At 42.8% G+C, this 22,041-nt stretch overlaps 1 protein-coding gene across 4 annotated transcripts; it reads left to right on the top strand.

Annotated features, from left to right (window-relative positions):
• The first annotated feature begins 355 nt into the window (after positions 1-355).
• Positions 356-21,764, top strand: kdr (kinase insert domain receptor (a type III receptor tyrosine kinase)). 4 transcript variants are annotated; one of them, XM_023823678.2, is made up of 31 exons: positions 356-645; positions 2,192-2,288; positions 2,970-3,178; positions 4,948-5,069; positions 5,320-5,488; positions 6,441-6,577; positions 6,704-6,875; positions 7,162-7,279; positions 7,421-7,590; positions 8,989-9,145; positions 10,427-10,532; positions 11,327-11,435; positions 11,939-12,286; positions 13,290-13,436; positions 13,986-14,117; positions 14,817-14,923; positions 15,116-15,251; positions 15,543-15,647; positions 15,833-15,946; positions 16,092-16,180; positions 16,465-16,600; positions 17,281-17,378; positions 18,048-18,170; positions 18,259-18,370; positions 18,566-18,665; positions 18,780-18,885; positions 19,087-19,229; positions 19,441-19,540; positions 20,183-20,268; positions 20,549-20,581; positions 20,741-20,879. In XM_023823678.2, the coding sequence occupies exons 1-30, from the start codon at positions 585-587 to the stop codon at positions 20,559-20,561; spliced, it is 3,822 nt and encodes a 1,273-aa protein (XP_023679446.1). In that variant the 5' UTR covers positions 356-584; the 3' UTR covers positions 20,562-20,581; positions 20,741-20,879. The 4 variants fall into 4 exon arrangements, with proteins under 4 accessions (XP_023679446.1, XP_023679443.1, XP_023679445.1 ...); XM_023823675.2 differs by lacking the exon at positions 20,549-20,581 and having other exon boundaries at positions 20,741-21,764; XM_023823677.2 differs by lacking the exon at positions 20,549-20,581 and having other exon boundaries at positions 19,456-19,540; positions 20,741-21,764.
• Positions 21,765-22,041: the final 277 nt, after the last annotated feature.

The raw sequence follows: 22,041 nt of genomic DNA on the forward strand, positions 1-22,041 counted from the left end.
TATGGAATGTAACGATTAAGCACCTAACTTGTGGAGGTTACCAAATCACATCTACACGAATATATCGGTTGGAAAACGAAAGAGTTCATATTAATTATTCCTATTACATAGTTAATTTAATATGTCAAGTTCGCTGATCAACATGAAGACACTTTTCCATGTGGGACATCAGAAGACGTAATAATTAGTTTTAATTTGCTTTTTTACTGCTATGCATTATATATCATACAAATTATGTTCTGTGCATAGGGCTGACACATTTAATGGTACTTGACCACGCGTAACCTATTCCAGAACTTCCCAGGAGTGTGACTCCTCCCTCCCCTAGTCCCCCTAGCGCGAGCCTCAACCGTCAGCCACGAGCGCAACTGTGCAGAAGCGCGAGACCAACAGGTTCCTGTCGAAGCTGTTTCAGTATTACAGATTTTCTTCAGGAAAATAAACTTGATAACTATATACCGGCGTTTTACCAAGTGGAATATAAATATACGTTTGCAAATTACTGGGAATTACGATGATATTTCGGCGGAAATTATAGAATTGTAGGTTCCAGAGGAGGCAAATCTTCAGTTCTTGGTCAGAAGATGAGAACGGCGCTCATTGTAATTTATTTTGTGGGAATCCTCCACGTCAGCCGGACGATTGGTAGGAGTTGATGACATTTCTTTGATTATTAAAAATTCATTTGTATATTATTTTTTTTCTACGTAATTAAAATAATAGTTCACAGCTGGATATCATAATTATATGCGGTTGTATCATACATTACTTCATTTGTAGCCCTCAGATACTGTAACATTCTACCCGTAACGTTTATTGTTACTGGTTGAGGCTAGAAAATAAAAAAAACAGACAAGTGTCTATTTGTATTCATGTATGGTCCACACCTTGTAGAAATCACGACAGGAAAGTGGATGTAGCCATTCACTGAATAATACAATGCGCTTTGTTGAATTATATTCGGCTGAAAGATTCAGGAAAAAAAGTTGCTTGACGGCATTAGAGTTACACTTAAGTAATGTACATTGAAAAGCAATTTTTCAAAACTCACTCAGTCCATTTTTGGTATTTTTGAGATGTTACAATATTGGGAACCAAAACTCACTCAATCCTCCTGTAATTCTACGATGAACTTAAATAGTCCATCGAAATGGTACTTGTTTACGAACTTATTCTGTGCACTGGGTGAGTTTTGTAAATTTGCCTTTCAATTAAGGTTAGAAAGGAACACAGATGCATATTATGTAGTACTTCACGTGTTATGTAATATACCTCTCTGCATAAATCCATGTGCTATTTGGAAATCCTCTGATATTCTGCCAGTGGTTAGCTATTTTTGTAGATCTGTTTGGACCAAACAGGACTTGTTCTGCGTCTCATAAATGTGGTGCAGCAGAAATATTTTACAATTTTTTATCCTTTGTCTTGTTCTTTTGTGTATGAAGTACAGCTGTGACCACTGTGACAGATGTTAAGCTTCCTTTGCAGGAGGTATTGTTATTGAATACATGTAGGACACCTTTTGAGGGATAATTCCCAAAATCTTAAATAGAATTAGACTCCTCCTTTATTTCACCATTAAGAGACCGCTGCTTCATGAAACAGGATGTCCCCCCATGAACAGGGTGGTCCCTGCCCTTCCCTGGATCCCCTCAAACAGGAAGTCCTCGTCCAGCACCAAGCCTGGTCCAACCTTAGGCCATCTGCCTGCACTTCCTGTTTTGACAGAGGAGTGCCATTTGCTCCTCTAGCGGAAATAGCACTGGACTGACAGTGCCGTGTAGATACACAGGATCTATCCTGCTTTCTTTTATTTCTTAATGCTTCTAGTCAGAATCATTGCCATTCAGACAGTATGGCAATTGATTTCTCAGAATGCATAAAATAATTCTAGCTCTCACAGTTTATAGGCTGCCTCAACTGCTCTTATTTCCGTTATATTTCCAGTACTCTTAAGAAACATTTTAATAGTTCTAATTGTTCTGATATCCGAGTTAGTTAGTATCCATCTTTAGTCCCCTGGCATCAGGGAAGTCCTCCTCTGGGTTTACGCTGTCAAATTTTTATGCTCTTCAATCATCAGATGAGTCAAGCTGCTCATAGATGGCCAGCATCTGGAGATGTTCAGTGTTTTGCTGAAATGATTTTGGTCCAAAGTGTTCACCAGTAGCATTTTATTTTTTTCTGCCAGCACTACAGCTGCAGTTTACACCTGACCCTCCAGTACTCAACACTGCAGAAGAAGTGTACAGAATAAACTCCACTGACTCCTTGGAGCTCACATGCAGGTAAAGGTCCTGCATAAGCCTGATCCCAGAACAGCCTAATTCTAGTCTGACTCATTCTAGAGCAGCCATGTTGTAGTTTGTACATTGATTTGAGAAAAATAGTGATTTTTAATTTTAACTACATCAGTACCTGGAAAAACAGCAATATCACTCGTGTCAAATAGTGGTTAAGCAGAATTTGTCCTCCAAAGAATGAGAATCTCATGGGTTCTCATCAGTAGATCAGAGCATATCAAAATGATCCTCTAGTTTGAACTAGTGTACAGATAGTGTTACAATTTCAGTGATGTGCAGAAAGACACTGCAACTTCACTGTGGTTTCTACAGCAGTCCAAATCAGATCTAGGACTGCGATCTGCCTCATTTAGATGTGGGTGGTGTTATTGCCAGTAATCAGTCACATAAGGTTTAGCACAATGAAGACAGTGTACCATAAGTTCATCTATCTAAACAGCAAAGAGACACACTGTTCACCATTCAGGAGGGTTAGAAGAGCTCAAAAGACAGAGCTAGTCTTGTAAGAGGTAGACAGGTAGGTGAAAGTCACCTCAACTACCAAGCCAACTTATCAAGGAATCAGGGATCACTTCAAGGGACCTACGCTTATCCTAATGCAAGATCATCACTGACAAAGTTGGATTTGCTTAATTTTGGATCTTCAATTTGCCTTTTACTCTGCAGTGGCCAGCAGCATGTTGAATGGTCCACCCATCAGGACCTGTCAGATGGGAGGCTGGTCCTGACTGACTGCAGTGGGTCCGGTCTCTTCTGCTCCTCCCTTACAATCCACAAAGCTGTGGCCAATGATACAAACCTGTACCGCTGCTTCTACCGTGACCTTCCCGTGGAGGATGGCAAGACCTCCACTTCTGTTTATGTCTTTGTGCAAGGTAGCTACTTTGACACATGCACACATGGCTGCTTTGCATGGCTGGGTGGAGAGGCTATGGTGTCCTGGTCCTGTCCTGGTGGTGGTTTACAATTTTTCTTTAGACTACAAGTCATAATGTCTGATGTGTCCATCCATCTATTTCTCTTCTATAACTGCTTACACCTTAAAGTGCCATGGGGTGTAACCTTATCCAGAAAGCTCAAGATTAGGTTATTACAATATGTTCTGTCTACCAGATTGTAGGCCTTACATTGCATGCCCTTGCAGTAAACTGTGTCCTGCATTTGTGTATATGACTATAATGGCATACATTTGTGGCAGAGGGATTTTTGGTTCAGTGTTGTGCAGCAAGGTATTCTGCATTTATGTACAGAAAGTTTTTTTCTGTGGTGTATTACAGGGTATTCTGCTTTCGAGTATTTGGCTACAGGGCATTTTTATTCTCTGGCCTATTACAGGGTATTCTACTTTTGAGTATTTGGCTACAGGGCATTTTTATTCTGTGGTGTACTACAAGGTATTTTCAATGAACTGTTAATGTTAATTTTGGGAAAAATAGCAGAGTGAAAAATACATTTATGATGTTTCAGGTTAATAATACCTTGCAATGAAGTGTTTATCATTTAGCTTCGCCTGGTTTAGTGAATATGGATGTAATCAATTTCCAAAATTAGAATGTTTGTGTGTTGTAGGGTTAACTAGCTACACTTACAATATCATTGTCTTGCTCTCTATTTATGTTTATGTTAGTTTGTGAAACACCTGTAGTCTTTTTTATGCTTTTTAGCATCAACAGTTTAGGAGAGAGCAAGGAACCGAAACCAGGAATGTTTTCATTTAATGTGCAATCATTATAACTGAACATGACAATTTTTTTTCCAGAGGATACCACTCCTCTTGAGATTCCAGTATAAACTGGAAAATAAATGTCTTCAGACAAATCAAGCCAGTCACATTTGTGCCAATTGCTGGGATTTTTTTGTTTTCAATCAGCATTACAAAAAAACTGATAACTCCCAATACAATACCCCCCTCCAAAAAAGTGAATCAATCAATCAATCAATCAATTAATCAATCAATCAAATAATAATAAGATAGTGTACAATATAGTTCAGGTGGTACAAGTGAAGCAGAAGCATGCATTGTAAACATGTAATTTAGTGCAGGTGGAAGAGTTGGATTAGAGTCTTTGACTTGGATGAGGACAAGGACGTAGAGACTGGAAGCACTGAGCGATCGAGTGGATTAGAGTCTTTGACTTGGATGAGGACAGGGACGTAGAGACTGGAAGCACTGAGCGATCGAGTGGATTTGAGTCTTTGACTTGGATGAGGACAGGGACGTAGAGACTGGAAGCACTGAGCGATCGAGTGGATTTGAGTCTTTGACTTGGATGAGGACAGGGACGTAGAGACTGGAAGCACTGAGCGATCGAGTGGCAGCTGGCACAAAGCACTCGGTTGTTCATCTTTAAGGTGCTCTACAGCACTATTCAAATAACTATATTCTCTGCAAAGTTTAGGCTACAAGAAAGATTAAATAGATTCTAATATAGTTCCTACCATTGTAAAGGGAGTTTAACCCTTTTGTTAGCCCCACCTGATGAATGAGTGGGGGGGGGGAGTTGGGGGATGCATCAGATGACATTTACAGTACATGTTTGACGCTGTCTGCAAATGTAATGAGAAGAAGCTGTGGACTTTCTGTCTCTCTGGCTGCACTTATAGAGAAACCATGGAGTATATTTGTTATCTCTTCTTGTCATAGACTATAACATTCCATTAATACCCACCCCCCACAACATCGACGTTGTGTTCATCCGCACTGGTGAGAGTGTGGTCATTCCCTGCTTGGGCTCCATCGAGAACCTCAACGTCACACTGCACATGGTAAGAGCACTAAACAGTATAAGAGTACCTCATTGAGCACGTCACACAGAGCTGCCCACTGTATATCCTGTTGCACCTTCTGTTCAGAATCACTGCTTATATAATTCTCACTGATACCACATGCCTTGTGTAGACTTACAAGTAATGGATTATCAGTCTTTTGAATTGAGCTAAATGGATGCTGGGATGTGATTCTAAGCTTCAGTGTAGTGATAAAAAATAAAAACTGATCTTCTGTTGTGCTCTTCAGAAGTTCCCTCCGAAACAGCTGCTTCCAGATGGCAAGGAGGTTTTCTGGAACAGTCGAAAGGGCTTCACCGTGCCCAGCCATCTCATCAGTGGGGCTGGCCTGGTCTTCTGCCAGACACAGATCCACAATGAAACCTTTCAGTCTTCCCTCTATATACTAACTGTCGTTGGTAAGAGATCTGCCACAGTTCTACACAGCAGGTCATGTGTAAACACACACACACACACTCTGTATGTAGAAACACTGACAGAGACACAGGTGCATGGTGATAAACACATACATAAACATACTAACACACATATAAACACAGACAGATACAGGCCTACATTCAATGTTACCTACAGTGATACTGGGTACTGTAAAGATCTATACAGCAAAATCCTCAGAAATGAATAAAGACTGACAAGAGACACACAGTTTGCATATGCAGTATCTACAGTCTAGACTAAGGCTATAATGATAAACAAACTCTCCCTGTACCTTTCAGTGCATCACTTAATCAGTCATAATTGGGAACATTTTGGTTTCCCAAAAAGTAATCCAGAACTGGAGGAAAAAGTTGGTAGGACCAAGACTATCTATGGGCTCTGGTCTACCCAGCTTGGATATATTGCTGGAAACCTATCCAGCATGCTCTTTTGAGACGATCATCCAATTGTGTATATAACTGGAGCAAGGCAGTAATGGTCATCCTGTGACGTTTAAGGAGCTTTTGCCAGGAAATTCAGACCAGGCTAAAAAAATTACTACGGTTGTATGTGTTTATTGCTACAGATAAGCAATCGTACTCAATAGTAGAGAACACAGGATTTAGATGTGATTTAGTTCATTATGATTGTTGGATGGACGATGTAATATTTTTGATTAATTTATTTTACATATTTATGTTTAAAATATGTAAATAGGTGTCTGTTAAGTTTCGTTCTTCATACACATTGCGTTTGGTTTACAACTCCTTCTAATAGTGTTGAAGATATTTAACAATAGATTTCAAAACTGATTCTGTTCCCCTTGCATCAAACCGTGAACCCAAAACCACTGTACCATGAATTTTGTATACAGTTAGACTCCTAGTCAGGACATATGTACATTATTTGTGATGGCCTTTTTCTGTCTTGTAGGGTACATGATTTATCAGCTCATGTTGACTCCGACTCAGCAGCGGCTGGTCGTGGGGGAGCGGCTGGTTCTGAATTGCACTGCCCACACCGAGTTAAATGTGGGAATTGACTTCCGCTGGACCTTCCCGGCAGGCCAGGTCAGTGCCTGCCACAACACCAGTCACTCCCGTCTACACGCTTAACCAGAAAAAATAGTTTAAAAAATCCATCAATTTTTTAATACCTGAAGTACTCTACTTTCTTCTGGCCTCCTGCCTGTGAAGGACCTTGCCCAACCAGAAATCCGCCCGCATAAGAAGAGGATGATGAGCTCCCTGGAGCTCTCCAACATGCTCGTCCTGGAAAACGTGACACTCAACCACACAGGCGAGTACACTTGCTCGGCCTACAGCGGGCAGATGGTCAAAAACAGCACCGCCTCTGTGATGGTCTACGGTAAGTGCCTCGATCTCTGCTGCTCTGTGACATGTGAGCCCTTGTCTGCTGGTTTGTTATCTTTGTTTAGGCGCAACTAAGAAAATGGATGTATGGCAAAATGCAAGTTATAAGTTGGTTTCCACAGAAACTTCTGCTAGACAACTTCAAAATTATTCACATTAAAGATACTGCTGGTGCCATAATCTGTGTGTCTGTTGGCCCAAATTGCAGATCTTACCTCTTTGAGGGTAAGGAAGTTCAGTAACATGACACTGCATGATTGATATGTCCTTACCATGTTTAGAGAAGCCCTTCATTGTGCTCAGTGATGATGGACCATCCGCCATTGAGGCCACAGTGGGGGAGAGGCTAGTGAAGATCCCAGTGAAATATGATGCCTACCCCGCTCCGAACGTGATCTGGTGAGAAGCATGTGTCTTGTGCATGTGTGTTTGTAAGTGGTGTGTATTTATTTGTGTGTGTGTGAGCCAGTTAATGTGTAGTAGTGCTTATATGCTGTGCATATACTCGCTTGCTTCATCCCACTTCCTGATTCCTGTCAGGCTTAAGAACGGCCAACCTGCCTTAAAGGATGAGATGAAGTACAGGATGCGCCAGGAAAAGGACGCCCTCATCATTTCTGATGTAGCTGAGAGAGATGCTGGCAACTACACAGTCATTCTGAGGAACCTTGCTGCTAAGGAGGAACGTACGATCCAGCTGCTAGTTAATGGTACTTATAACCTCTGTCACTATCCAGCTGCTAGTTAATGGTACTTATAACCTCTGTCACTATCCAGCTGCTAGTTAATGGTACTTATAACCTCTGTCACTATCCAGCTGTTAGTTAATGGTACTTATAACCTCTGTCACTATCCAGCTGCTAGTTAATGGTACTTATAACCTCTGTCACTATCCAGCTGCTAGTTAATGGTACTTATAACCTCTGTCACTATCCAGCTGTTAGTTAATGGTACTTATAACCTCTGTCACTATCCAGCTGCTAGTTAATGGTACTTATAACCTCTGTCACTATCCAGCTGCTAGTTAATGGTACTTATAACCTCTGTCACTATCCAGCTGCTAGTTAATGGTACTTATAACCTCTGTCACTATCCAGCTGCTAGTTAATGGTACTTATAACCTCTGTCACTATCCAGCTGCTAGTTAATGGTACTTATAACCTCTGTCACTATCCAGCTGCTAGTTAATGGTACTTATAACCTCTGTCACTACCCAGCTGCTAGTTAATGGTACTTATAACCTCTGTCACTACCCAGCTGCTAGTAAATGGTACTTATAACCTCTGTCACTATCCAGCTGCTAGTTAATGGTACTTATAACCTCTGTCACTATCCAGCTGCTAGTCAATGGTACTTATGACCTCTGTCACTATCCAGCTGCTAGTTAATGGTACTTATAACCTCTGTCACTATCCAGCTGCTAGTTAATGGTACTTATAACCTCTGTCACTATCCAGCTACTAGTTAATGGTACTTATAACCTCTGTCACTATCCAGTTGCTAGTTAATGGTACTTATAACCTCTGTCACTACCCAGCTGCTAGTTAATGGTACTTATAACCTCTGTCACTATCCAGCTGCTAGTTAATGGTACTTATGACCTCTGTCACTATCCAGCTGCTAGTTAATGGTACTTATGACCTCTGTCACTATCCAGCTGCTAGTTAATGGTACTTATAACCTCTGTCACTATCCAGCTGCTAGTTAATGGTACTTATAACCTCTGTCACTATCCAGCTGCTAGTTAATGGTACTTATAACCTCTGTCATTATCCAGTTGCTAGTTTTTGACACTTCCTCTCTGTGTCTATTCTGGTCACTGATGACTGCTTCTATTGCTATGCTTTATAATTGTTCCATAATTTCTCATCGGTAGCATGGTGGCTCAGTGGGTAGCTGTGTTCCTTCACATCTCCAAGGTTAGGGGTTAAAAATCTGTCTCTGCTCTGTATTTGTGGAGTTTGCATGTTTTTTCTGGGTATTGTGGTTTTCTATCAGGTATCTTAGTTCTACTTTACTGCTCTTTTACTTCTCTCTCTTCATAAGAGCATGATGTGCGTCCTTCTCTGTACCTTAGCATTACTGTCATATACTCCCCCCTCCCCCAGTGCCACCTCAGATATATGAGAAAGAGGTCGCTGAGGACAATGACATCCATATATATGGGAGCAGCCCCATCCTGCGCTGTACCGCTCGCGGACACCCCTCTCCTGTGCACTTCTCCTGGCAGTGGATGCCCCAAGAGGATTGCCCTCACAACTTCCTGTGAGTCATTTGTCACATGATCATAAGGCTCCAAGGGCATAGGCTGTGCACTCACTCACTAACTGTTCCCTATGCAGGGGATTCTATGTAGTTCACTATACGGGGAATTACTGAAACACGACAGTGGTTTCGGACATTATACTCCAAGATACTCTGTGCTGGTAACCTTGCGCATATTGTGCACTATTAAGGGAATATGAAGTGATTCTGAATACAGCCATAATGCAGTATTAATACTTTGACACTTGTGTGTGCCAGTAGAGGTCTATTGTTTTAGATACTCCCATGAAACACAGGCAAGGATCAAAATACCTGCATCCACCTGTAGCAAGCCTATCATTTAATCTGTTAACCTGTTTTTAAGTTTAAAGTTATGTGGACGTAGTGTAAATATATAAAAATACCTGCTAGTTATATGCTGGTATAATGAAATGATAACCATGATGAAAAAATGTAGTGTAATAATTTCTTGAAAATGTAACTGAATAAAAAGTAGAATACATGTTGAGAGACTATAGCTAAACAATGTTTCTTTTGTCATTTTTACTGATTTAATGCTGCAAATAAAACAGTTATGTTGGTTTTACAGCAGAAATGCCAAACACAGGTTTTTATACATAGCCCTGGTTTTAGTTCCAGCCTCACTCTAAATTAGATTTTATGGAGGGCTGTCTTGTGAAATCTTAATTATGCCTAATTTGAGTCAAGAGTTAGACAAAAACAAGATCGTAACCTGGAAGTGAATTTGTGTTTCTTCGTCCTTTCTCACTGTATGAGCTTCACTCGCACAGTGTTTATCTCCACGCATTCTTTTTGATGCCCATATTTTCCCCCTGGCCTGCAGAAGCCCTTGTGTTAGGCTGGAGCAGGTAATACTGCATCGCTTATGAGAAATGGCACCTTTAGACTGTAGTCATTTTCCTGAGGACCAACGCCCCCATTTGTTTGTGCTTGGACCCCCCCCCCCCCACCTCCGTGTATGTGTGTGCGTGTGTTATTGCGCGTGCATGTAAGCGTTCATACTCCTAGTCCCCACCCAGCTCAGCTGGAAGTACATTCTGTTATACTGACCAAAATATCCTGACTTGTACTATAATTAGGACTGAATTGTTCTGAATGCTTCTCTGTGTATGTAATATGTAACTATACGTATACGTGCAGATATGTCTGTGTATGTGTATATTTTTCAAGGTATGTAACTGTATTTTAAGCTCTGTTTCAGTGTGCATGTTGCTGTATGTGTGCATGGACTGATTTGAATCCTCTGACTATAATTTCCAGGTCAGAAGACTGGAGGTCATCGTGTAACAAATGGAGGGACATCACAAACAACACGGGCCAGAATCCCACTGAGAGCCCAAACACCATTACTGACCAGTTCAACAAGGCAGGTTCTACCAGCACTAACTGCTAACGAAGCCTTGGTTGGGGCCTCTGTGCTCAGCATGTGTAGTAGTCAGGGCTGTTGGAAAGTCAGAGCTGTGTGAAACAGCTTTTATTGCCTTACATTTACCTTCTAATAGGCTGGGTTATATGTGGTCAGGATGGGAAGGTGGGCCATATGCTGATGTAATCAGCATGGAGATGGTAATCGCTTTAGTAACGCAGTAAAGGCATTGAGAGATCAGTACATGTACAGAGATTAGGGCTATATGAGGTCATCATTTTGCAGGGGTCAGGACTGTTTTGGCCTAGTACATATATTTCATTTCTCCTTGGAGATTAAGTAAGTTTAGTACATCCATCCATTTATACTACGAGTTCTATTCGAATGACCAGCTCGGTAAGCAAAATGGTTGCTATCAGAAAATCACGGTAGCTTGGGTGTGACCTGGACTGTGCTTCTGACTTTACTTCAGCCTTCCATACTCATTCTCTAATGCTTCATGAAGTGACCATTTTTAACAGCATGTTTTACATTCTAATTCTCTCTTACTCCAACATGCATTGTTGTCAGGTGTATAAATTTTGGTTCTAAATGTGCACATTGGTCGGACATTTTATTTTTTAGTACCGTTGTATTTGCAAGCAGTCTCTAATCAAGGTAGTCACTAAATGAGTAGTTGTACACATATTTAGATTTATGGGAATACTAAGTTGTATGCAAAATTAAACAGCTGAGTTGCTTAGAATAAGCTGGCCTATTTAATTAAAATAATGGAGCCTTCCTTTGTGTGGCAGACTATCAGCTCTCTGAGGATCCAGAGGGCAGAGGTACACGCTCTGTACCGCTGTGAGGCGTCAAACAAAGTCGGCCGTGACCAACGGGTCATCTTTTTCCATGTGACTCGTGAGTGATTCTTCCATAAACGGGTGTCCTTTGTCAGCTTAGCTAAGGAAGCTAGGAACTCGCCTCACATCAGAATAATTGTGATTTGAATTGTGGCCTTATGCTCATGGGTTTATAATGCCATAATTCTATTTTATAAAATAACAAGAAAATAAGAGCAATGTAATGTGCAATTTACCAACAACAGCAAACATCTTAAATACATACTGTTGTCTTAAGTGATGTTCATTCTCTGAGTTTTCTCTTATTTTTGTTGTCTGTTATCCATGTTATTAATTACAAAGCATTAAAATATGACATACTGTATGTGTTTTACAGTTAGTGGTGGCACAGTGGCATAGTGCACAGTGCATAGTGCATAGTGCATAGTGCATAGCACTACCACCGTCCATCTCTAGGTTTGGCAGTTTGATCCCTAACCCTTCCCTGTGTAAAGACTCTGCTTTGTTAGGATATCAGATATGTCTTCATTTACATAGTTCTCTGTGTCTGTGTGGATGCAGGAGGTCTGGCACTAGACATGCTGCCCTCCTCGGAACCCATCGAACACGACAACGTGGCTCTGAGGTGCAAGGCAGACAAGCTGATCTATGGAAACCTACGCTGGTTCTGGCTGGGCAGAAACATGACCCTTACCAAGCCGCTGCTTCCGGCGCAGTCTTGCCGTACCCTGGCTTTGCCGGCCCAGCCCCTGTCACAGGCAGTCCTGTCTGATCTAGAAGGTACCAATGTCACCCTGGAACTGCGCTTCCCCAACGTGTCTCAACACCATCAAGGCCTTTATGTCTGCCAGGTAGTGAACATCAAGACCAAGGAGAAGACTTGCCTGGTGAGGGCGCTGACTCTTAAAGGTACGGTGCTTGGATCACACTAGGGGTGGGAAATATCTCCAAAATGTCATAACACGATATTTTTGGTTAGAATCACAAACCCAAGATATAGACTGAGATTTTTTTTGTTCGCTTGCTTGTTTGCAAACCAACCAATTTGGAATGTATGAAGTAATGTTAGGGTTAGGATTATTAAGGTATATAAAATACTTTATATATGAAAGAAACTGACCTCATATAGCACAAGTGCTTTTTAATTTTTTTTTCCACACAATCAAAGTAGAACTTTTTTTTGGAACCAATATTTCCTTATCAGCCATACACACTCTGCTTGTTTGACAGTGTAGCCAAGCCCACTATAGACCATGTGTTTACTGTGTGAGTGAAGTTTAATATTTTTGGTAGTACAATAATATTTTAGCAGTTTGACAATATTTTTATTTGGCTAACTGGTTAGAAAAGAATTAAGAATTAAGTTTTTATTTCAAGATCTAAGTTGAGGTTCACTGAGACAGGTAACTGACAAAGAAGTGAGATATACAGACAGCGCTGATACGTTATGCAGGCTGAAACTCCTTTGTTTAAAATCAGTCTGCTTTGTTGTAGTACTATTGCAGTGTCCCAACACACATCGGTTTGTTCTGTCATTGTAATAATGGTGTTAAATAGTGCTGTATTGTGATTATTGCGATAACTCTGAAACACGTATCATGGATACAATTGCAACTGATCACGATAAATTATCAGACCAGTAAAGTCCATTCCCTTACCTCTTTGTCCACTGTGTTGAAGTTGATCTCTAATTCAGAGACTAACTGAAGAACAACATTAGCAAGGTTAGGTACTTCATGTTATTTCTGTACTGAATAACTGCCCTATGATCCTCCATAAAGTCAGATAGTTGACCGAACAGAATGGGAAAGCAGTCGTTCTCCGGGGAGCAGCTCCTTAGCATGTGAAAAGCGGACACGCTCCGTCCGTCAGTCCTGCAGCACATGGAAACCGCCTGCTTTCTCACTGCCAGCCCTACAAGCTGCAAAAATAATGGTGGGCCCAAGTGAGCAGAGGGTGAATGCGAGCGACACGGCGTCACTGACATGCCAGGTCACTGGAACACCCATGCCAACCATAGTGTGGACCAAGAACAACCAGACACTGGTGCAGGGTTCAGGTGAGGAGCCTGTGGGATTCTTGCAACATTAGTGTTACATAAATCAGTTACCATATTGCTGTTAATTATGAACAATAGAGGAACCTCATGTTATTGAAGCAATACTAATCTTAGGTACCAGGGCAAGATTTGAACCATTTTCCTCTCATTAATAAAGTGTTTTAATGTACATTTGAAGTGAGATGGCTTTCTGGTAGAATTTAAACAGCAAAAAATGGAATGGGGTGTCATGGTGATTAAGACCTTTCTTTGGCTTCCTGCTCAAATTGTTTCAGGGGTCGCTAAGTAAGGTTTTTAACTTAGGTTGGTCTAGTAAAGTATCAACCTATATTAATTGGTGAATTTTGAAATCACTTTGGATAGAAGTGTCACCCATCCAATAATATGTAAAGAGAAAAATTTACATTTAGATTTTTTTCTTTTTTTCCCCTTGATTTCATTACAGTTTATTAATGTGAAGTATATGACATGCAACAACCTGTAATTTGGCACTTTCAAGCAACCTCCTTTTGTCCCTGTTTCACATGAGCTTCACCTGCATTCCTTCAGGTGTGATCCTGACACAGGGCAACCAGACCCTGACCATCCAGCGTGTGAAAAAGGAGGACAGCGGCCTTTACACTTGCACGGCCTGTAACGCCCAGGGATGTGACGCCTCACATGCAAGCCTCATGGTGGAAGGTCAGTCCCAACCCCCACAGGAACAGGAAGTGCCACTAATAGCCTGAAAGAGGTCCATACTTCCTATGGTCAGCTGTGTGAACCACATGATCTCCATGATTTCTGGCGACCTACTGATTTCTTTCTAATGTCTCATACCGGCAAATCATTGTTCATTTATGTAGAAGTGGACTTAATTAAGCCGTATTACTTTTTTTAAGTCCCCATCTGCGGCAGAATGTGGATCCCGTCCTTTATCTGCAAAGTTAAAAATAGCCGCTAAACAAAAGCGACGTCGTCACTGGAGGGTGGTGTCTCCCTGGGAATGGGGGAAGCACAACACTGACCGATGGCTCTCAAAGAGCCCGAACAATGGGGTCCCTCCTTTTGCCGCGACCTCCCAAAGTCTCTGTGCTGTCCCACAAGCTGAAAACAACAACAAGAGCAACGACAACAGGAGTGATTACGTGATACGTACAACAGCTGCTACAGGGAAGGCTTGCTAATCAGGGAGCGTAGTGAGATTCGTTTGGGGCAGGGGGCTGCTCTCTTAGAACACACATTATAATACTTGTTTTGTTTTTTTAGCTCTAAAAGCTGTTGTTGTAAGTTTACCTGCATGTGTCATTTGAACGGGTATAGGGGGATTTACGTACAGTATTAGCTAACTGCAGTTAGCAGAGCTGTGTCCTCATTAACCTGTGGGTGTGGCCGGCACAGGTGTGGAGGAGAAGACCACAGTGGAGCTGATTGTCCCAATTGGATCCGTGGTCATTGCCATGTTCTTCTGGCTGCTCATCGTGTTTGTCGTCCGCAACAGGAAGAGGGTAGGCGCCCGCTGCTCTGAGGGGCCATTGTGTGTTCGGAACAACAGCTCCTTTCTTCCCCTGTCTTTCCCGCTAATGAGCACCGGCAGGGTGATAGCCAGCTGGGTGAAAGGATAAGGTAGCTTGTCGAATTTGCCGTGGGTAATGGCATGTATCGGCTGTGTGACGAGTGCCCTACATGTCGCCCCACAGCCCAGGGATAGTGAGCTGAAGACAGGCTACCTGTCCATCATCCTGGACTCAGAGGACATGCCGGTGGAGGAGCAGTGCGAGCGTCTGACCTATGACCCCAGCAAATGGGAGTTCCCCAGAGACCGGCTGAAGCTTGGTGAGAATGCCCACCTGAATGGACATCCAATAAAAGTGAAAAACTTAATGCAGTCAGAATTGATGTTTCCTCATATCCATCACCTGTAGCCGTGGCCTTCAGTACAGACTGAAGACAGATGGAAGATTTGTTAGATTTTTTAGCTATCTTTGTCCAGATAGCTAGTGGCTTAGAATTCTAAACTCAGATTTTTAATGTATCAGTTCAGAGAGGGCATCTTGCTCAAAAGGTACAACACAGCAGCTCCCCTTCAGGGACCAGCACGTTCACTGTTGCCTGACTGATTTCCAGGAGAGCCTCTGGGGCGAGGGGCTTTTGGCCAGGTAGTGGAGGCTGCTGCTTTTGGTATCGAGAAGGCCGCCACCTGTACCACGGTGGCTGTGAAGATGCTCAAGGGTACAGTATGTCCCTCTTTACCTGGCTCTCCGGTACCCATTTCCTACTCACTGATCTTTCTTCCTAACAAGGATGTTGGTTACAAAATGAGCGGACATAGTGATTATACAGGAGCATGACAGTTATGCATGACCGGTCTTTTCATCCTGATGAACATGATGATTGAAATAGCTCCTGTACTATAGAGGGTGCCACCTCCAGTGAATACCGGGCTCTGATGTCAGAGCTAAAGATCCTGATCCACATCGGCCATCATCTCAATGTGGTCAACCTGTTAGGGGCCTGCACAAAACCAGGCGGTAAGTGTTCCTCCACTGATCTCCCCTGTACATGTGTCCAGTCAGTAACTGCAAGAAAAGACAGGCTTTCATCTTTCATTGGGTTTCATTGTGGAGATTAAGCATCACGAACTTCTATATGTCACCTGTGCGCCTCTTTCCACAGGCCCCCTAATGGTCATTGTGGAGTACTGCAAATACGGCAACCTCTCCAGCTACTTAAAGAGCAAACGCTCTGTGTTCATCCCCTTCAAGGTAAATGAGAGTGTCCCTGGACTTGGAAACACATTTCCCTATGTCCCTATGAATGGACATTTGGCTCTATCATCACAGTGGCTGATTACAATTTCTACTCTTTCAGATACTGCACACTGTTTAAATCCAGACCTGGCTCATTCTCTCAAATTAGACCATTACTTTTATAAAAGTACATTATACTTTAAAATGTATGTTCTTTGCTACAGCATTACTCAGCCTGTAGTAATATGGAAACTCATGTGTGATACGTGTTATCACATCCTGTTTTTCTTGCTCGGCAGAGAAAGCCTCTGAGGTCCCCTGCGGACGAGGACTTGACCAGGGGTGACCTGGGTTTTGGCATGGACCCCCCCAGGGGGAGGGCTGTCTACAGCGCCTACCAGAATGATGTGATAGTCTGTCACCAAGGGGAAGAGGGTAAGAGCTCCTCAGGCTACTGAGCCAAGTGTCAGCAGACAGTAGTGCACGACCACAACTGTGTAGTGCACATATACCTGCATATATACCGACAGGCTTTTATGCACCTCTGGACCATCATACTGTAATGTGACACGAAAATCTGTTTTTGCTGCCGCCACCTTTTTCTTTAACCAGTAAGATCCAGTTGTGGTCACCTTAAATTCCACATGAGCTGAACACACCAAAAAGGAATATAGAGACAACAGGCCATTTTTTAACCAATCATTAAATTCATAAAACCGTTGGACCCCCAGACAGGATGGATGCTATGGGTTCTTTAGAATGTACAGAGCATGGGAACCAACCGCAGCCCCAACCATTCTAATCAATCTTTACACAAGGTTGCACTCCCCCACAGGTCAAAGGAAGGCATTACAAAGAATTTGTACCAATAAAACATATGCAGATCACTAGGTGTACTCACAATACCCCACTATATAGATACAGTGTGTTAATGTGTTTATATACGTGTATATAGCATGAGTGCCTCTATAGGTGATTATGGGTGGGCAGTTGTCAGCTATCTGCCAGCTATCTGATATGATACTGTAGCTGTCTGATTCAGCAATCGATAAGATTTCGCCCAGCCCTGCTGGGTATGGATGTTCTCATGGAAATGCCTTAACTGTGTCCCCCAGGTAGGGGAGATGTGAACAGGTCCCACTTAACCATGGAGGACCTCATCAGCTACAGTTTTCAGGTAGCCAAAGGCATGGACTTCCTGTCGTCTCGCAAGGTAAGCATTTACTGTCACTTGACGAGACTTAGCAACAAAAAAAAAAAATTAGCCTGACTTCTGTTATCCTTACATTTCTGAAGTTGTTAATTTGTCCTGTGTGAGGTGGAGGCAGAACAGGCAGCAAAAGTTTTATTTAGTGGGAAAAAAAGACTTGGAAAACTAAATTCATCGTACAGTACAAATAAACACGGAATTAAGCTAGGGACCTTAGGGATGAACACTACAGGTGCTCTGTGGAGAACTCAAAGAAGTAACATGAAGCCACTGATGAAAACAGAGGCATCTTCAGTGACCCTCACATATCTGTCATGAAAGACAACAATTATTTCTAAGGCTGTCCTAATAAGACCTCTCTCAGACACATGTATGTAAGAGATAGGAAGGCAGGAGACTGGAATAAGCTTCCTAGGGCTATAGTGGGAATGTGAGTGACCTCACATTAACTGAGGTCAGATGACGTTCTCCCAGCCAATATTCGATAAACGTCGAATGTATGGCCTGAACAGCTGCTCCTCATGTGGCTACAGTCAGGGCTTTGTGGCCGGCTGCGTCCCTATAGCTGAGCTCTGTGTATAGCACTGTCCCTATAGCCCGTGAGGCTGATTCCGCTGAGCTGGGCTCAGCAGCATGCTGCCTGACTGAGGGCTTGGGAATGTGTGCTGACAGTGTATCCACCGAGACCTGGCTGCAAGGAACATCCTGCTCTCAGAAAACAACGTGGTGAAGATCTGCGACTTCGGCCTGGCGCGGGACGTCTACAAAGACCCCGACTACGTCAGGAAGGGAGACGTGAGTCTCACGGTCCATTTGTCCTCCCTTTCATTTGTTTCTGCTGAATCCGTTTTATCCCTGAGTGACACTTTCTCTGCTGTTAAAGGCACGGCTCCCCCTGAAGTGGATGGCTCCAGAAACCATCTTCGACCGAGTCTACACCACGCAGAGCGACGTCTGGTCTTTTGGAGTCCTGCTCTGGGAGATCTTCTCCCTGGGTGAGCTCTCACTTCCAAAACCTATAATCCTTCCAGCGGCATTTTTTTATGTCCCGAACTCTGACCCGTGTGACAAACGTATTGCCACCTCTCTGACCTGTGTGACAAACGTATTGCCACCTCTCTGACCTGTGTGACAAACGTATTGCCACCTCTCTGAGCTGTCCAAACCTGTGTCCTTCTGTCCACCCACAGGAGCGTCGCCGTACCCTGGCGTGCCCATCGACGAGGCTTTCTGCCAGCGGCTGAAGGACGGAACGCGAATGAGAACCCCCGAATACGCCAGCCCCGAGATGTGAGTGTGCAGCACAGCTTGTCACCATGAACGTCACCCCAGATGGACGGCCCTTGTAAACACCAAGCTATATAGATACTCATGTATTTCATTTGCATTTGCATGTTTTCCCAGATATCAGATCATGCTGGGCTGCTGGCTGGATCAAGCCAAGGAGCGGCCGACGTTTCCCGAGCTGGTGCAGCACCTGGGCGACCTGCTGCAGGCTAGTGCCAAGCAGGTAATGTGCCAAGCTCTGACCTCCAGTGACCTGCGCCGTGTGGCTGTACGTAGATCTCTGGTATTTTACATAGTTTCCTGTGAGCGTATTTTTCAGGAACTGTCTGTATATATCAATGACACTTGATGCCTGAGTAATCGCTGAGTACCATCTGAGTAATGTCGGAGTAACGCTGGACATGGGCATGATGCCTTGTTGCAGGATGGGAAGGACTACATTCCATTGACCCCTGGCCGACTGGAGGGGACATCTGGAGCACTGCTGCCAGTTCCCCCTCAACCCCGCGAGCTGCAGCCGGGTGCCAGTGAACCCCTGAATCACTATGACAATGCACCCTACTTCAGGTATGCCACCCCCTGCTGGTGACAGTGCTCACTTCCCTTGGGAACGAGTTTGACAGTAAGATACTGTGGTCTGAGCTTTGGTGCTATTTGACTGCAATAATAATAATGCAGAATATCACTCTATTATAATATAAAATATGATCACACATGAGACACACTGTGCTGCTGTGAATGACTGTGGTGCTTGGTCCACTGGAACCTCCCCATTCAGGGAAACACATTTCAGGTTCTCCCAGAAGAGTGACAGGTGCAGCCAGCCAATCAGCAGGAGGACCTTTGAGGCAGTGCCGCTGGAGCAGGGTGTGATTACGGTGAGAACGCAGCCTTGCCCTCCGTCTGGCCACTGGCCTCCCACCCACTTTAGCAGACAGGATTGGTGGCCCATCTTCTTTCTACAGAGACCCACTCACAGTAAAGAACCATGTTTACCATGCAAATATCGACTTCTTGTATCTACGTTTAAAATTATATTCATCTATATTAATTATTTCTCTTTAGTATTATGTGGGTAAATGACATGCTTGTTTTTGTGTCATTTTTTTAATCCTTTGATAAATACATAGCATGTCTAACATTATTGCATGATACCTCTTTAGTGCAAATATATTTTCAGTGCATTCAAATAAAATACAGTTTCGTCATTTTTGCATCTCAGTGTCCAAAAACCTCAGGTGGTACAACTTACTCTAAATGAATAGAGTAAGACATATATTAAAATTAAGTAATTAAAAAGGTATATTAATTACACATAATTATATGCTACAAACCTTTAAACTCATAAATGTCGCAAAACAATGAAGTTTTAAAGTCATTAAGATAACTGATTTTTTTTTTTCGGTAGTTCCACCTTACATTTTTCATTTTGTGAAAACCTTAATTGTCATTCAGCCATGCATTGACAGAGACATCACAGTAAGCATTTTGATCAGTTTGTGTGGGGCATTTGCTTCCAGAATGCTCAGTTAGACATTGGAATGGGTCTGTCTCCTGAGGATGCCAAGAGCCTGGAGCACCCTGCGTCCCAGACACCAACCTTCAGGTAATCATAACAGCCCCAACATTACCCCTCTGCAGTGACAATGACCATCATTACCAGGAGATTAACCTAAGTACACTCAATCTGAAGTAGTATCCTTAAAGGGTGTACCATAGTAATACCTGACCATAATGTGCAATCTACCAGCCTTTACAATAGTATTTAAAATACAAGATACGTCCTACAAAATACTCTTCCGCTGGAGTAGCCTTGTAAATATTCAAATAAAATTTCATTTTAAAATGTCCTCTAGGAGAAATAACACTTAAGTCCTTTTCCATAGATATTACCTGTAAAATACAAGAGGAATTAACTTGTAAGTACTCCACAAATGATAGGGTGCTCACCAGGGACACCTTGAAAATGTGATAGCATGTACATTAGCAGACGTGATAATACCTTTATTCTGATTGGTTAATACTCCTGTCCTTATTGTTATATGCTCATTGATTGATTCACTCATGTTTTTCCACAGTCCTCTCATACGCTGCAAAAGCAAGGAGTCTTTGGGCTCAGAGTCTTCCAATCCTACCAGCGGTTACCAGTCGGGCTACCACTCAGATGATGCGGATGTGCCTATATATGCCAACGAGGAGATCATCTTAAAGACCCAAGGCCAGGCCAAGGCCCCTTTGAGGGCCTGTGTGAAGTTCACCACAGAAGTGCGATACAGTGCTCCACCGGTGTAGCAACTGACCAGGACCTTCTGCTCTACAGACAAGCCACCATGTCCTACATCATTTAGACTATAGACATGACCCCTGACTTTTAATTAAGAGGTGGACTGCGGTCTGTCACAGTACAGAAAATGCTTTCATGAGTTCATTCAAGTGGTCGACACGTCTTGACAATCAACCCATCAAACTTAATTTTGACACAGAGCAAATCTGAGACGCTAAAACAGATGAGTCAGTAAAGAGTTAAATCATGCATCTCGTTGAATCATCATATTTCTCAGCAACAAATTAGCTTCTTCCAGCACAATCGCTGTCTCCTCTTGAGATGTGGATATGTGAATTATTTTATTTTTGTTTTTAAAAATGGATAATATATTTTACAAGGGGAAACAAAGGTCTAGCACTGCACGTTTTCACGCGACCTGAGACACGCAGCCGGGTTTGCAGTGAGGCAGAGCACTGGCGTCCCGCTCACGGCTACACGGCCACACGGCCACACGCTTCCTCTCACAGGAAACGTCTGCTGGGACACAGCGAGACAATGAGTCTGCTCATGTTTTCTTTTCAATTGTTTGTCAAGACAAGGTCAGCCCATACTGATAGAAATGGGTCCTGTGAAGTGTTTTGCTTTAGATAGATTTTTTTTCCACCGTTTTTTCTTGCGCTACTTCTGGCAGCCTAGCGAACCAAGTCATTTGTACAGTTTATTACGAAGACTCATCAAAAGTTTATGTCAAAAGAAACCTGTCTTGTTTTACTTTTATTAACATAACTGTAATAAATATAAATAGTTTTATAAAATAAACACCATTGCCATTCAAACCAGACCCAAGAACTTACTCTGCTCTGATGAGCAGAATTGTTAGGTTCGTCCTGTGGTTGGTCTGGTCCAGTTTGTGACTGAGACTGGTTATTATTACTCCTCAGCTGGTTAAAATATTACCCGTTTTATACGGGATGACCATTAAACCAGAGTAGGAAAAGGAGAAGAGGGCCCAGCATTCCTGTGACCGACATTCAGCTCTCCATTATAGGGATTGCACAGCACCCTTATACACAACAGTGATTTCCTGCTCAGGAAACGTGATGAGTGTGGCTG

This window comes from Paramormyrops kingsleyae, chromosome 1, assembly GCF_048594095.1.
Source record: "Paramormyrops kingsleyae isolate MSU_618 chromosome 1, PKINGS_0.4, whole genome shotgun sequence".
Classification (NCBI taxonomy): Eukaryota; Metazoa; Chordata; class Actinopteri; order Osteoglossiformes; family Mormyridae; genus Paramormyrops; species Paramormyrops kingsleyae.

What these genes read in the sequence shown, in the direction of transcription:
- kdr (XM_023823675.2), top strand. Translation starts at nt 585, where the DNA reads ATGAGAACGGCGCTCATTGTAATTTATTTTGTGGGAATCCTCCACGTC. An exon ending in GATCCAGCTGCTAGTTAATG is followed by an intron (nt 7,591 to 8,988) that starts GTACTTATAACC and finishes CCCCTCCCCCAG; the next exon opens with TGCCACCTCAGATATATGAG. An exon ending in TCCCAGACACCAACCTTCAG is followed by an intron (nt 20,269 to 20,740) that starts GTAATCATAACA and finishes GTTTTTCCACAG; the next exon opens with TCCTCTCATACGCTGCAAAA.